The sequence below is a fragment of the Eptatretus burgeri genome, chromosome 13, assembly GCF_056783735.1.
Source record: "Eptatretus burgeri isolate ZD-2024b chromosome 13, Ebu_testis_v1, whole genome shotgun sequence".
Lineage (NCBI taxonomy): Eukaryota > Metazoa > Chordata > Myxini > Myxiniformes > Myxinidae > Eptatretus > Eptatretus burgeri.
In genome coordinates, this window is record NC_140973.1 from 30282871 (window position 1) to 30300629 (window position 17759).

The 17759-nt window shown below is 43.3% G+C and overlaps 1 protein-coding gene across 6 annotated transcripts in view; it reads right to left on the reverse strand.

Annotated features, from left to right (window-relative positions):
• RAD51 (RAD51 recombinase) overlaps positions 1-17759 on the reverse strand; it is a 78830-nt gene that overhangs the window by 31716 nt on the left and 29355 nt on the right. For 4 of the 6 annotated variants that reach the window (XM_085851889.1, XM_085851886.1, XM_085851890.1 and 1 more), the window contains exons 3-6: positions 11876-11978; positions 8177-8314; positions 1850-1967; positions 672-763 (exon numbers count right to left, since the gene is read on the reverse strand). In XM_085851889.1, coding sequence (XP_085708015.1) covers positions 672-763; positions 1850-1967; positions 8177-8314; positions 11876-11978 — 451 coding nt within the window. Of the gene's footprint in view, positions 1-671; positions 764-1849; positions 1968-8176; positions 8315-11870; positions 11979-12130; positions 12241-17759 lie in introns of those variants that run through there. The other 2 variants (XM_085851885.1, XM_085851891.1) reach the window with 2 other exon arrangements.

The window sequence follows — 17759 nt, forward strand, 5'->3', positions numbered from 1 at the left end:
AGCTAAAGGTCAAGATAGAGAGAGAGAGAGAGAGAGAGAGAGAGAGAGAGAGAGAGAGAGAGAGAGAGAGAGAGAGAGAGAGAGAGAGAGAGAGAGAGAGAGAGAGAGAGAGAGAGAGAGAGAGAGAGAGAGAGAGAGAGAGAGAGAGAGAGAGAGAGAGAGAGAGAGAGAGAGAGAGAGAGAGAGAGAGAGAGAGAGAGAGAGAGAGAGAGAGACTTGGACATACAATGGTTCTGGGGAGGGATTGGGGGCAGGAAAGGATGTACAAAGCAGACAAGATGGATACAGAAGGAAACTCTCAAAAAAAAAAAATGTCCATTTGGAAGGAGGAAGACTCGAGGTGGGGTGGGGTTAACAAGGGTAGAAAATATCATGCTTCTGCATTGGGGACGTTCTAAGATGGTGGTGAACAGCTGCAGGATTCTCAGTTGGAAAAAGTTATCAACCAGAGATTTGGCCAATAAGATCTCAAAATGGAAATGCAGTATAAAATACTTAATACTGTGGTCAGAAACTCCAGGTACATCTTGGCAGGTGATATGCAGGTGACATAAATCCTATAAAAGTTGGCATTTAACAGTTTGTTGGAGAACTTGGTGTGAGAACAACTCAAGATCAGAAAAAAAATGAGAAAAATAAAACTACACTTTAAGCACCCTGCCACAACTTACCTGGCATGTTACAGCTAAAGTGTGACAGAGTTGAGTCTTTCCCGTACGGAATTCTCCAAACAGCTCTGTAATAGAGCCCGTTTCGATTCCCCCTGCAACAAAAATGATAAATTATTGCCTCTTGCAGATATATATATATATATATATATATATATATATATATATATATATATATATATATATATATATATATATATATATATATATATATATATATATATATATATATATATATATATATATATATATATATATATATGAAAGCCTGGTGTTGGCACAGTGGTTCGGGCAGTGGCTTGGGACCCAAAAGGTCCTGAGTTCAAGCCACGTTGGGACACTGAATTAATATATATATATATATATATATATATATATATATATATATATATATATATATATATAAAAAACCAAGTCGAAAACACCAGGGGGTTGACTCAGCCTGCCATCCTTCCGAGGTCGGCGAAATGAGTACCAGTTGTACTGGGCCCGGTGTATGCCCCAGTTAGAATAGGTATACCATATCCCTGTGTGTCGTAAGAGGCGACCAGGGTTGCGTCAGGAAGGGCATCCGGCGTAAAAACCTATGCCAAATCATTATGCGGAAAACAAAACGAATTTCCATACCGGATCGGTCGAGGCCCGGGTTAGCGAAATGGAGACAGTTGATCCGCTGTGGCGACCCCTTACGGGAACAAGCCGAAAGAAGAAGATATATATATATATATATATATATATATATATATATATATATATATATATATATATATATAAAATCTTCTTCTTCTTCTTCTTCTTTCGGCTGCTCCCTTGAGGGGTCGCCACAGCGGATCATCCGTATGATCCGCATAGTGATTCGGCACATGTTTTACGCCGGATGCCCTTCCTGACGCAACCCTGGTCGCCTCTTACGACACAGGGATATGGTACACCTATTTTAACCGGGGTATACACCGGCCCAGTACACTGGTACTCAGTAAATATATATATATATATATATATATATATATATATATATATATATATATATATATATATATATATATATATATATATATATATATATATATATAATTTTCAAAAACCGTCCATGCACAATTTTCAATATATCTGGCTGTCAGTCCCATGGAAGATATGCAAATGCAATCTCAATTTGATCAATAAAGCGTGAAGAAACCAACCTTGCAGGAGCTTATCCAGCTCTTTGGAACCAGTTCCAATCTGAATGATCTCAGATCGACGTTGGTGGAACTCCGTGGCCGTTGTGAAACCCATCGGCACAAGCTTAGATGCTTCTGCCTGGAAGGAAAATAAAGTACTGCAACTAAGGATACAGGGGCAACTAAATGCAACTCAACAAACACAGAACAAACTTGGACAGTCAGTAGAGAGCATACCTCTGCCACGCCATGTCTGATCCACTAGATCAGTGCTTCTCAATCTTTTTCAACTCGAGGCCCACTCTGACTCTGAGGAAATTTTCGAGGCCCATCATACAGAATCGCAATGAGAAAAATGGCAATAAAACTTAATGCCAAAACAAATCTTTATGCATACCTTTAATGAGACACTTGAGCTTGCTTCTTGGAAATAAGATGGTCAAGTCGTGGTTTGATGGGGGACAGGCTCACACGCAAAGTGGCATTCAGAGTGTCTGTTTTTAGACTATTTCGTGCTTTTGATTTTGTCACAGTTACAATGGAGAAGCCCGATTCACAGAGATAGGTTTTGGTGAATGGTAAATGAAATCTGATGGCACGCTTTGACAAAGAAGTGTATTCACTGCTTTCCAATATCCAGAATGAAGGAAGGTCTGTCTACTTGTGCATGCTGAAGCTTCAGACTACTGTCTGCAGAAAGTTCCATCAGTTCATTTTCAAGTACAATGGACAAGGCCACATCTTCTGAAGCAGGATCCACTGAGAAAGGGTTCAAAATTCAAAGGTTTCTTGCCTTGGGTCCTCTGGAAAGTAGTCTGCAAACTTTTGTGATAACTCGGTCAAATGCTGGATTACGACCCCAGATATGTCTGTATGAGGAGTGGATTCCAAAGTTTCACTCAGAAGTGGAAACATCTCAAGTCGTCCATCATTCACTTTTCTCTTCCAAAGAACAAGCTTTTTCTTGAAGCCTTCAATTTTGTCAGCAACCAAGAACACTGAACTATTCCTACCTTGCATTGATATGTTGAGCTGATTTAACTGGTCAAACACATCTGACAGGTAAGCCAATTTGGCACAAAAGTTATCATTACTGTAATGATCAGCAAGTGGTGAGTGTTTCTCTTCAAGGAACATGTGGACTGCATGTCTCAGTTCAAAGAGGCGATTAAGCATACGTCCTCTTGAAAGCCACCTCACCTCACTGTGGTACAGAAGCTGCAAGTGATGAGAATCAAGTCTTTCACAAAGTGCAGCAAAACACCTTGAGTTGAGTGCACTCTTCTTGATGAAGTTCACAGTTTTAACAGCGACATTAATGACTTCATTCAGTTCTGGTGACATCTGCTTTGTTGCCAGATTTTCTCTATGTAAGAAGCAGTGGGTCTTCTTGGCATCTGGCGCCCTCTGTTGGATCTGTTTTACAACACCACGATGGACTCCTGTCATTGATGCAGCACCATCTGTGCACACACCGACGCAGTTCTTCCAATCAATACTCTTGTCAGTGAAGTATTTGTAAAGGCAGAGCATTACATCATCTGCAGCTGTTTTTGTGGGAAGGTCTTTGCAAAACAGTAGATCCTCATGAACATCACTGTCCCTGCAGTACCTCACGAAAACGAGCAATAAAGCATTATTGCTAATGTCAGTAGATTCATCCAACTGAATGGAAAAATATGGACTGGACTTTATTTTTTCCACCAGTTGGCATTCAATGTCATCACTCATTTCAACAATTCTTCTCATCACAGTATCATTAGAGAGTGATACGGACTGAAGTTTGGTTGCAGCTACCTCTCCAAGAATTTCGACACATACAAACAGCACTGGGTAAAATAAGCTCTTCCGCGATTGTGAAAGCTTTCTTGCTATGAGCAACACGAGCAGCAACCATGTAGCTGGCTTTCAATGCTGATTTTGACCGAGTTGTAAATGTTGTAATCACTTTCTGCTGTGCCTGAAGTCCAGCCCTTTTCCTCTCAAAATATTCCTTTGGCTTACCTGCACTATTTGGGTGTCTTGTGTTTAAGCGTCTCTGAAGCTTTGACAGTTTAAGCTCCTCGTTTGACAGGATTTCAGCACATTCAACACACTGTGCTTTTGGCTCAACATCACTGCCTACCATCGTGAATCCATATTTAATGGAATCGGGGTCATATTTCCTCACCACAACCTTTCGAGATTTTTCTGTAGCAGATTTGTCTTCTCCATCACACTTTCGTTTCAAAAATCTAACCATTTTCGGTTCAAGAAATTATCCGCGAAAGTTGAAAAGTTTACAAAAATTTCAAGTTCATGAACGCATGAACCAAGTACAAGGCACGTACATGCATACACGCGCACGTGCACAATACACACATACACACGGATATAGTACGTTCACATCACAGTTACATGTAGATCGAACGCGCGTAAACCACCACTGCATAAACACGACGTACGGAAGCACAAAATGACTCAATCTATCTCTCTCTCGCGCGTTCGCTAGACGGTTTCGGAAAGACGGAAGTACAAACAGACCTAGATGAATTCCAGCTGTGTCGTGCAAGTCTTGCACTGTAAGATCAGACCCTGTATTATATACTTCTTTTCTTTTTTGCCGACCTCGCGGCCCACCTGTGAGGGCTCCGCGGCCCACTGGTTGAGAATCACGGCACTGGATGACTAGAACATATCGGGGCCAATAATTTTTTGAAATATCATGCTATATATCTCGTTTTTGGCCCCATCTCTATCACTTTGAAAATAAAAAAATTCTCATATCCAGATGTGGATTCGGATCTTCACAAAAATCGAATCATTTCATTCTTGTTACATATCCAACCTGTCCATCAAGTTTCATCCGAATGCATCCACAACTTTTTGAAATATCGTGAATATATATATATATATATATATATATATATATATATATATATATATATATATATATATATATATATATATATATATATATATATATATATATACATACATACATACATACATACATACACACACACAGTCATGCGCCGCTTAACGACAGGGATACGTTCTGAGAAATGCGTCGTTAAGCGATGTCGTCATTGTGAGAACATCTTGGAGTGCACTTACACAAACCACGATGGTATAGCTGACTACACACCTCGGCTATATGGTATAGACTATTATCAGGGGTGTTACAATCCCTGTTGCTGACCCTCCAATCAACTGTGGTCCACCTTCGCTTGTGGAAACACAGGCTGCGGTGAACGGGTTGAAATGGGGGTAAAGCTCCAGGGATCTGTGGCATCCATGCTGAACTTCTCAAGGATGGTGGAAATGCTGCACCCGTGTCGTTGCATGCAGTTCTGTGCTCTGCCTGGAACACAGGTATCATCCCAACAGACTGGAGGAGGGGGCTTGTTGTCCCTCTCTGGAAAGGGAAGAGTGATCGCCAAGACGGCAACAACTACCGAGGGGTGACACTGCTCTCAGTGCCGGGCAAGGTCTTTGCTCAGATAATTCTTGATAGGGTTCGCCACATCTGCTTGAGCACCAGCGTCCAGAGCAGTCAGGCTTTTCACCAAAGAGGTCAACGATTGGCCGTATCCTTGCTCTTCAGGGCCTCACCGAACGCAGACGAGAGTTTCGGCAGGGGCTGCTTGCAGCTTTTGTTGATCTCTGTAAAGTGTTTGATTCAGTGAATCGGGATGCCCTCTGGAGGATTATTGGTCTTCGTGGGGTGCCACCAAAACTGATCGATCTGATGTCTGAACTCTACTCTGGAACTGAGAGTGCTGTGAAGTGTGGTGATACCATCTCTGACTTATTTCCAGTTGTTACTTGAGTTCGTCAGGGGGTGTGTACTGGCCCTCACACTTTTCAGCACTTGTATGGACTGGATTCTTGGGAGGACGTCGGAGAGATCAAGCTGCGGTGCATCATTTGGGAATGTCAAGATCTCTGACCTTGATTTCACAGATGATGCAGTCATCTTTGCGGAGACTTTAGATATCCTTTTGGGGGCCCCTGAGGTGCTGAATGAGCAGTCGGAGCCGCTGGGATAACGGGTTTCCTGGGTCAAAACTAAGATCCAGGCTTTCAATGACATCTTGGATGCCGCTGTCCTGTCTGTGCCTGTTTGTGGTGAGGATGTTGAGGTCATGGAGAGATTCACTTTTCTTGGTAGTAATATTCATGTCTCTGCCGGCTGCGAGTCAGAGGTCAATAGACGTCTGAGTTGGGCCTGGGGAGTCGTGGATTCACTGGATAATGGGGTGTAGCGCTGCTAGTACCTGTGCGGGAGGACGAAAGTCCGAGTCTTCAGGTCCTTGGTGTTTCCAGTCTTGCTCTTTGGATGCGAGACTTGGACTCTGACCAAGGATCTGAGACGGAGACTTAATTCCTTTGGTACCAGGTGTCTTCGGAGAATCCTTGGCTATCACTGGTCGAACTTTGTGTCCAACGCGCGTTTGCTGAGAGAGACTCAAATGAGATTTCTTACCTGCATCGTCCGTGAGCGTCAGCTGCGGCTGTATGGACATGTGGCTCGTTTTCCTGACACTGATCCTGCTCACCAGATTCTCTCAGCGAGGGAGTCTCGTGAGTGGTGGAGGCCAATGGGCCAACCACGTGCCTCGTGGTTGATCGGCATCTCAAGGAGATGGGGATGGGCCAGGCATCTGCCTGGGGAATGGCCAGACGGAGGCCCCTGGAGTACCGACGCAAAGTGGACACAGCGACGCGCTGCTCTGGCGCATGCTCCCATACCTGAGCTGACCTGACACTCATGATGCAATAAACATTCTTGCAATTCAAGACAGAATCAGCACTTTGGAAGAATGAAATTTGTTGAAAAACCTGGTACACATTTCTTTTTTTTTGTATATGCATGCCAAAACTCATGTTCTAGTTGAGTCACAGGGATTGGGTACCTATATGATGACAGTGGGAAAGTGGGAAAGGAGCAGGTATGAAACTGATAACAAAGAAAAAAAAATTGTGGAACAGTGGAACTGGATAGAAGATAGAAGCCCATTCCACAGGTGGGACAAAAGAAGAACTAGAAGGGCACTCGGTGGAGCGCATACCTCTGCCACGTCGTGCCTGATCCATGAGAATATATCTGGCCCAATACATTTTTGAAATATCATGCTATATATCATTTTGAGCCCTATCTCTGGTGAAGAAGAATGGTGAAGAATCACTTTGAAAATTGTCAGATCCGGATCTTCACCAAAATTGAATCATTTCTTCCTTGTCACTCAGCCAACACGTCCACCAAGTTTCATCGGAATCCATCTACAACTTTTTGAGATATTGTGCAATATATCTTTTTGACCCTATCTCTCAATGGTGAAAAATCACTTTTAAAATTCTACGAGTCGGATCCGGATCTGGATCTTTACCAATAATCGAATCAGTTCGGCCTTGTCCCACACTGAACCAGTCCACAATATTTCATCTGGATCCGTTCACAACTTTTTGAGTGTCCTGTACACAAACAGACAAAGACAGACAGACAGAAAGGGGTGAAAACACAACCTCCTTCACCTTCAGTGGTAGAGGTAATTGAGCCTTGTCCCAATCTTCACTTCCTCCTCGCTTTAGCAGAAAATTCAGTGCAGCAGGCTCAATAAGTACATCCAAAAACATCCTCACGGTTCCTCCTCGATGGGAAGTCATCAATTATTACGACAAAACCCTCGCCTGCTCTCCCCCCTCCCTCTTCCCTCTTCCAGAAAAGTCCAACGCAGGCACATCGCGTCACCAATCGTGACTTGTTGCCATGCAGAAGAGTGGAGTACAGCCAATTACCAACTGTGGGGGTTAGTCCGCCCCCGACCAATAAGGGACATGTCAGAGATGAGTGTTGCGGAAGGCTCCGTGGTGTTTTTAGAGACGCGTCAGCCTCATAGAGTCATCCGAGGCAACGTCCATTTCAATATGCTCTTCATCTTAAACAATATTGTGTGACTGGAGTGTAAACATGTAGCATCTCCACTCCTTGCTCAGCGGGTAACACATCATCAAACCCAATCTGTGGAATTTGTTGTTCTGGACCAGGAAGTTGACGTTATATTGTCATTTTGATGCCAGTGGAGATGGATTATTTCAAAATCATATCGGACATGAACTCGTGAGATGTTATCCTTCGTATCCATTTAAAGTTAATGCTGATGTGTGAAAAGTTTTTATGAACTTTAAACTGCATGGAAACCAAAGAATTAGTATAATTTTTTCAAGCAACTCTCCACAGGAAATTAGAAAACACAAGTATGAAGGGAATTAAAATAAAAGTTTGGGAAGGGGTGGGGGATTGGTGAGCTGCCAGAAGGAGAGGGGAGGGCAGCATGGCCAGGAGAGAGCAGTAGTTAATCTTACCAAGATCTTTTCAGCCTTGGCTTCACTGATGCCTTTGATGTTGAGCAGCTCTTTCTTTGGTGCAAAGGACACTGCCTCCACTGTATGGAAACCTGCCTCCTCAAGTTTCTTGATGTCATTGGCACTCACCCCACATTGCTGTTGCATGGAAGGAAAACAGGCCAGCATCAGACAAGGATATGTTGAGTCATTCCATCTGAAATCACCAAATTTAAGAAAATGTTCCCAGTTGACCCCCTCAGATTTACTTTAAACTTTCATAAAATAGTTCCCAGGTATCAAAATGAAGCTGCGTAAAATTTTAGGTCCATAGATGCGGTCAACTCCGAGATATTGAGGGTTGAAAATGTGGTTGTGGCCCTATTTTTATGGTCGTTGCGAGCATCACAAAATGAACGGCTACTTTTAAACTCCCACAACTTTTTAAATATTCATGCTTGAGCCTTGAAATTTTCAGACATTATTCTTCTATAACTGCTCTGTAAGAAACAAACATAAAACGGAGTATACCTCTATTAATTTTTATGACCTGATCAGTTGAAATCCAGAAAAAAAATGTTGGTTTTGTATGAAGACCCAACTTTGAGACCACATATATTTTTATTGACCCATCCCAGAAGCTTGAATTTTTTTCAGGTAATAACTGTATGGTAGTAGTATTCAAATACATGTTTACTTTTCTTAATCAGTCATATTATAATACAGTTATGATCCCTCAAAAATTGAAAATTTTCATTTTTCCCCAAAATTCAGGTGAGGATTGCAAATATATGACAAGGTATACCACTTCAAATTGTTCACCATTTGAAAGAGCATATTGAAGTTTACAAAAAAAGGAAAAAAAGAGCATATTCCTGCCTTCCTGGGGCTCGCTCTTCTCACTAAAGCTGATGCCAGACTCACCAAGCAGCCAGTTTCTTTTTACAGCCGATCGCAGACTCCCACAAGCCGTTTCTCATCCAGCAGAAGGCAGACTGACCTCATCCAGTCCCTCTTGCCTTTCGGGGCGGCCTTTTCACGAAAGCCGATCGCAAAAACCCTCATGCAGTTCCTCTTACTGCCGATCGCACGACTCGATGCTGAGGCAGTTCCATGCTTGCCTTCTTGGGGCGCGCACCTTTTCACGAAAGCCGATCGCAAAAAACCTCATGCAGTTCCTCTTACTGCCGATCGCCCGACTCGACACTCATGCAGTTACTCCCTTTCCTTCCCGGCGCTCGCTCTGGACACTCCCCCGGGGACCCGCGATTGGTCCATCACTCGAGATTGCAGCTGCCCCCCACCAATCGGCTGCCGACACGTCTCGCCGACCGACACTCTCAGAGCGCTGGGCGGGGCTTGTTCGGAGAGGGGAAGGAAAAAGAAGCAAGGCGCCTCCCGGTCCATCACCACTATACGAACACTGGACAGCCTGCTACACCTCCCGACACACACGTAACGTCCAATTACCGAACAACTTGACTAAACATGCATTTAAGGGGGAATATGGGCTAATCCTATATTTAATAACACACTAAGGGCCATTTCCACAACAATACAACATTCCGTGTGAGAAAACAGGCGAACGCAGATCTAGTCCGATTCTGCTGAACGTCTGTCCCTGTGCTTTGTTTATTGTCATGGCAAAGCAAGGTCGAAAGGGAAATTATAATCTACGGAACTGGAATGGCAGGTCACTGTCGGATGGTATAAGTGGTATCCTTGGAATTAATGCATGTTTTCCTGCTGCCGGTCCATTAATCAGGATTACTTCAATCACATTTGGGCTCATTCGGTAGACTGTACAGGTAGACATTCATGATATTTGGTGGATCCAATGAACGTAGAACAATAACTGGGCAGCCAACTTTCAGCTTAAGTTTGTGCGGTGGTATCCCTGATATTTCAATGGAATTCAGTAATTCAACGGGAAAGTGCACCGCTTCCTCCGGAGTGAGTGTAGTGTTGATTGCATTATAAATCTTGACTTCTCCTGGGTAGCGGTCAATGACGGTAGAGTTGACAGCATCCACCGTTTCATTTAGAGGTGCTAGTATCGCTCGTTCCAACAACCAGTTGTCGTCGTTTGGAGCACATCCTGTTAATCAGACATCGATTTCCTCGATTAACTTGCATGGAGTTTCGTGCTGGGGGATCCCTTCTGGTAAAGTGATGGTGTTCGGTTTATTTTCAACAGGGTAGTTACCGTCTCCAATGTTCATGAGGAGGTCCGCGTAATTAGCAGCGGTAGGGTTGTTTGCAAGCTGTGCTTGAATGTTGTCGCGCAGTCGGTGCATTGTAACATTGCGCCATAACGGCGATCGCTTCAGCGTCGCATCGATTATGTTTGCACGTGTTGATTATGATTATGATTATGATTATGTTTGCATGGTTTTGAATTCCCACAAATATCCTGTAGGGTCCTATCGATCGCTTCATAGCGAACGCAGTGAGCTTCATACTTAACGCGTGCACGTGAGAGAATAGGAAACAACAACAACAACAACAACAACAGCACAATATCCCTGGCTATTTGGAATCAGTGTCGTTGGATATGACCTTTTGCTTCCAGTTGTTTTTAAATGCTGTGTGCTGTATAAATACGATTGCATTTTATTTCTATCTTGTGAATATTACTTAACGCGTGCACATGAGAGAATAAGAAACAACAAAAACAACACAATACCATGGCAATTGTGAATCCGTGTCGTTGGCTATGACCCTTTTGCTTCCGTTTTTTTTTTCTGTTTTTTTTTTTTGTTTGTTTCCGGTTTTTGTCATGGGGAATGATGCATGCGGGGAGATAAAGGCATCGTCGGAGACATGAAAGACCCAAATAATATCAGACATGGTGTATATTTCCTCCACTGATTTTAATAAAGATATCTCCCGCATCATCCAAAAATAATTTTTAATCGTGATTTCCGTTATTTGATCGCTGATCGCGAATCCAGGCCGAAGTAACCGGAAATTGCGCATACAGTTGTGAACAAGTTATAGGTAAAGTCAGAAGCGAATGCAAGAAGAATTATACGTTCGCTTCTCGGCTTTGCCTATTCCATATTACACGGCCCTGTGCGTCATCGAAGCCTCGTCCACAATAATTGCTATGGCTTCGTTCATCCCTCTCGCGATTGCTGTCCCTTTTTTCATCGAGCAGGTTGGTGTATCTCGTTTGTGAGCATTCAGGGGTACTTTGAAGGCGGAATGTAGAGTACGTCCCCCTGTTAGTAAAGTTGCGGCTATACCACTCGATGCTGTACAGCAATAGCGATACGGCCATTCGATCTGATGTTTGCGAGAATTGAATTCAAGAGGAACGTTTTACCTGTCCCTCCAGGAGCGTCAACAAAGGTGATACGGCAGCGCTGTGTGTTTACCTTGTCGACACATAGTGCGTATATTTCTCTCTGATTTGCCGTCGGCGGATGCTCGTGGTTGTTGACGTCCTGGTTTTGTTCACAGACGTCCAAATCCGCGTACCGAACGTACTCCCGTGCGTGCTTTGCGGCCGTTGTACGGTCAATCACAGGAAGGTTGTAGTTATCCAGAGTTTGACCTCGTTGTGCGAGGATGTGGGTTACTTTGGTTGACCAAAAAAAAAAAATCAACAGGACAATTAATTTCCGAAGAATTTGCGGGCTCTGTGCGATAGTTGCCTCTCGCAAGGCATAATATGTAGATTAAAACGTGAACACGAGAGTTTACCACAAACCTTACATCGAGTCTTGTGATCGGCTGCGGTCCCAAAGTTTCCTCCTCCGCCGTCACCTCCGTCTGAACCTGCATTGCCATTGTTGCCGCTTTCCCACAACAACCGAGCCTACGGAAAACGACCGCACGGCAAGGGCTTCAGGTTCAGGCCCAATGGTACACTGAGGTAAAAATTTAATCAAAATGTACATTACGTGTCTTAGAGCCATCTATGGTGACGGATAATACGATTCATGAAAACGTAAACAAAACAGCACTTGCCAGCAAGCGGCCACAACGCTTCATACAGCCCGCCAAACCTGCTGCGTCACTTCCTGTCTAAATTTTTCTCTCACAAACAAACGAAAGTTTAAACATTTAACCCACTCGAAAAAAGGCAAATCGATGGCGTACTTGACACGTCTAAAAACGCAAACATACGTTTGAGCAACACAGATATCGTGAAATTGACCGGTATTGCAACGGGAATTATGAGGCTATACACCGCCTCAAATATTTTTTTCAAATGTTAAATAAATACGGAACGGAATCGAAATGAATCAAAGTTGACAGTGGAGTCCCGAAGGGTAACATGTTGGTTCCGTTAGTCTTTGTCATGAATATTTTGTGTTCTTCCACTGAATATGCAAATGAGACAAACATATCCGCCTGCCCACATGATAAACCTCAAAAGGGACTCACTGCAGCGAGACTTGCTTCAACCTACAGATTGGTCGTCTGTGGAAGACGATGGCAGCTACCTGTCAATACTGATCAATGCAGATTACTCCATCTTGGAAACGGCAATAGCGGGGAGATGATGTATCAACTGCGTCGTCAAGTGCGAGAAGGAACGGATCTTGGGATCGTTTATCTGGACAAGAATGTTAAAAACTAGATCGACTCTGCTAATTTGAGCTAAAAAAGCGAGAGCACACCCGGTCTCGGGAAACGTTTCGCCGGCTTCCTCAGGCACACGATCATTGTGCCTGAGGAAGCCGCCTGTGCAGCTACAGTTATAACTATAGTACATGAGAGTTGTACTCACATATACTACAGGAGTCTGCAGAGAATTACTACAAGAAAGGAATATTATTTTTCCCTGGGGGATCTTGCTGTCTCTGTCTCTGCATGTCTGTCTGTCTGTCTGTCTGTCTGTCTGTCTCTCTCTCTCTCTCTCTCTGACCCCCTCCTCACACCCCTCCCTTCTGCAGTGTATAGCAACATTTGATGAGGCCTCCTCACCTCTCCACACCTCCCCCCACCTTTTTCCTCGCTCCCCCTTCTTCACCCCACCAATAGCGTCCCCTACCTCCTTTCCCCTCCCCGCCCTCCCTTTGTCCATCTTCTCTGCCTACCCTGCCTCCTTTATCTCCCTTTCCTTCCTCCTCTCTCTCCCTCCCTCCTTCTCCCCCCTCCCCCTCCCCCTTCCTCAATATCCCCATCAGCAAAGCGACAGGTTCCCCCCTCCCCCATGCTGTCTCCACCCCCTCTTACACTGTCTCCTCCCTTTACCCTCCCTTCCCTCATGCTGCCTTCCCTTCCTCTCCCCTCACACCTTCCTCTTGCCAAACCCTCTCCTCCACCATACAACTCTGGAGGTCGAGTAGTGGAAGGGCTGTCAAAGAATGTGGGAGTTAGACAAATGAAAGCTTTTGAATATATATATATATATATATATATATATATATATATATATATATATATATATATATATATATATATTTTAGCAGTCAGAACTGCTGTTCGGATCAATTCAGTTTTTAGAAAGCGATGAATCGTCAGATCACGGCAGGATAACAAAGAGACAGATTGAATTACTTCCAGTCATAAGTGATGGATGAGATCAGACGGGAAACGCAACATGACATGGAGTTGTCTCAAGTGTTAGATTCTGTCACTCAGGGTTGGTCTCCAGAGGCGAAACAGGTTCAACCTTTCTACAACCGGAAGGATGAACCGTCAGCCCATTGTAGCTGTCTGTTGTGGGGCACACACATAATTGCATCCCAGTCATTGTGCAGTCGTGTGCTGGGACAGCTACATGAAGGACACATTGGGGTAGTAAAGATGAGGCATTAGCACATAGCTACGTATGGTGACCCTCAATTGATAAGGACATCGAACATGTCGCTAAATGGTGTGATTGGTGTCAGCTACATCAGAACATGCCACAGGTGTCACCTTTCCATCCACGGGAGTGGCCCTCGGCCCCATGGCAGACGATACACGTGGATTATGCTGGGCCGTTTCTTGACACTATTTCTGGTGGTGGTTGATGCACATTCCAAATGGCCAGAAATTTATGTCATGAAGTCAACTGCATCACAACAGACCATTTCCAAACTGCGTGAGATTTTTTGCCATGAATGGCATACCTGAACAGCTGGTATCTGATAATGGTCCTCAGTTCACATCAGATGAATTTAACCTCTTCATGAAACGTAATGGAGTTAAACACATTCGGTCTGCTCCTTACCATCCAGCCACAAACGGGCTGGCTGAACGTTTTGTCCAAACTTTCAGACAGGCTTTTCGCTCTCTGAGGGAAGAGGAGGGCACCAATGAAGCAAAGTTAGCCCGTTTCCTGATGTACCCTATCGGAATGCTCCTCATGCAAAAACCGGAGAGAGTCCTGCAAAGATGCTTCTTGGCATCTGCGTACTAGATTGGCAGACCACTGCATACTAGATTGGATGCGGTTAAACCTGATATCAGAAAAAGGGTCAAAGATAGATTTTTTTCAACGGGTCCTTGGTGGAGGTAAAGGCAACAATGTGTGAATTTCTGGAAGGACAGCCCGTTCTTGTGCGTGACTACCATCAGGACCACAAGTGGGTAACTGGTGCTGCGAGGTCAAGATGATGTTGCAGTTGGACCCTGCATTTGGAAACGGCATGTGGACCAAATGCGGGATACCGGGTTGAGCTGTGAAGCTCAACCTTTCCAATCAGCAGACCCTCCTGCAAGAATGGAGTCAGAGGGGTCGGGGTCAACTGAGAAGATATAATACCTGCACCAGCGGAAGCGGTTCCCGCTAAGACCAATGCTATACCAGCATCCACAGATGCTGCATCTCAACCAACCGAGATAGCTCCAGGGACAAAGCGGTATCCACAGAAATACAAGGGTATGTTTCACCCCTGTGCTCATCTACGAGATGGTACATTTCAGTTACCTGCTTCTAGTGGTGGATTGCAGTGTTCTATTGTTATGTTACTCTTATAATGTCTTTGATTGTGCTATTTTCTGGGGTTCATCAAATGAGTAAAATGTTCATTTATTGTTGGTGTGGGATTGGATGAAATATGGAAATATGGTGTATTTACAGCCTTGCGTGTTGATATACAGTGTGGAATAACATAGTTCCTATGCAGTGTGGCATAAAGTAGTTCCTATGCAGTGTGAAATAAAATAGATCCTATGCAGTGTATAATAAAGTAGATCCTATGCAGTGGGGAATAAAATAGTTCCTATGCAGTATGGAATAAAATAGTTCCTATGCAGTGTGGAATAAAATAGTTCCTATGCAGTGTGGAATAAAATAGTTCCTATGCAGTGTGGAATAAAGAGGTTCCGATGCAGTGTGGAATAAAGTAGTTCCTATGCAGTGTGGAATAAAATAGTTCCTATGCAGTGTGGAATAAAGTAGTTCTTATGCAGTGGGGAATAAAATAGTTCCTATGCAGTGTGGAATAAAGTAGTTCCTATGCAGTGTGGAATAAAATAGTTCCTATGCAGTGTGGAATAAAATAGTTCCTATGCAGTGTGGAATAAAGTAGTTCTTATTCAGTGTGGAATAAAATAGTTCCTATGCAGTGTGAAATAAAGTAGTTCCTATGCAGTGTGGAATAAAATAGTTCCTATGCAGTGTGGAATAAAGGAGTTCCTATGCAGTGTGGAATAAAATAGTTCCTGAAATGAAAACGAGAGAAGAACCTTCAGAGTGTAGGCTTTATTCCATTTGATTGAAGCCGCTTCTACGGGCACACCAGGGAATACAGGTGCAGCAAGGAGTACATAAGCAGTAAGGTATACACGTGCAACTAATCACCACAAAATAAATCAGTATAAGCCCGGAGTCCGATATACTCTCAATTCTCACCATTCAACGAGCACCAAGTGAACCGCCGCCGTAAACGACAATGCCCCTGGGACAATCCCCCCGACCGAGCGGAACCTTAGCTTTATCTATTCCGTGCTCGAGCCGTGCAACATGTGATCACACGTCACGACCTTCAATTCACCACAGTTCCTATGCAGTGTGGAATAAAGCCAATTCCTGTACCTGTCATGATTTTGTGGAGCTCCACTTAATCCTATTGCATATGTAACAGTTGACAACGTGTTCGACACCGAGTTTTCTTTTCCAACTAAAATGGCCGCCAGTCGGCCATATTGGATATAAAAATGTGTATGTGTCAGCCATTATTCATTATTTGTGTGCCACGTTTGAGCATCAGTAAATGCATATCCGAGATATGGTTGAGGACATGTTCAACATCGGGCCTTGTTTTTAACAACTAAAATGGCCGCCAGTCGGCCATCTTGGGTCTGATGTCGAAAAAAACAACTACGTATTTATTTATATATATATATATATATATATATATATATATATATATATATATATATATATATATATATATATATATATATATATATATATATGTATATACCATCATGTGTTGTCTATGTGCCAAGTACGAATAAAATCGGTTCATACATGTCCGAGATATAGTTGCAGACGCACATACACGCATGCACGGACACGAAAATCAAGACCAAATCCATGAGCCCCCGTTTCGGACTGTCAAACTGAGGATAATCCGTATACTGTACAAGGGAAATGATACAAATAAAACATGAATTATGGTTCCTGGAGGGAGGAATTACGTGTTGTTGGTCTTGTTGGTCCGTGGTGTCCGTGGTGTCCATGGTGTCCCACTTTTTGGAAGAAAAAAAAAGAAGTTTGTTTTCATTTTGAGGCAGAATATCAAGAGCTTCCAATTGACTAATACTAGCAGAGTACCCGCTCTATGGGTGATCTTGTTCCAAACATACAACATGTTCTTCTGACGCATAGGCCTACCTTTATTTGGGCGGTGTATAGGCAACTGACAGCTCTGTATACACAACAACAACAAAAAACCCATGAAGTTATGTACATGAAGCAAAAACATACCTGCTGCTTATAATTCAAAACACCTCACTGCACTGGAAAACGTGGGGACAGGAATATTGTAGTGAAAATGGTGAAGTTCTGGAATGCTGTACTGTAAATGGTGAAGTTCTGGAATACTGTACTGCAAATGGTGAAGTTCTGGAATACTGTACTGTAAATGATGAAGTTCTGGAATACTGTACTGTAAATGATGAAGTTCTGGAATACTGTACTGCAAATGGTGAAGTTCTGGAATACTGTACTGCAAATGGTGAAGTTCTGGAATACTGTACTGCAAATGGTGAAGTTCTGGAATACTGTACTGCAAATGGTGAAGTTCTGGAATACTGTACTGCAAATGGTGAAGTTCTGGAATACTGTACTGTAAATGGTGAAGTTCTGGAATACTGTACTGTAAATGGTGAAGTTCTGGAATACTGTACTGTAAATGGTGAAGTTCTGGAATACTGTACTGTAAATGGTGAAGTTCTGGAATACTGTACTGTAAATGGTGAAGTTCTGGAATACTGTACTGCAAATGGTGAAGTTCTGGAATACTGTACTGCAAATGGTGAAGTTCTGGAATACTGTACTGCAAATGGTGAAGTTCTGGAATACTGTACTGTAAATGATGAAGTTCTGGAATACTGTACTGCAAATGGTGAAGTTCTGGAATACTGTACTGCAAATGGTGAAGTTCTGAAATACTGTTCTGCAAATGGTGAAGTTCTGGAATACTGTTCTGCA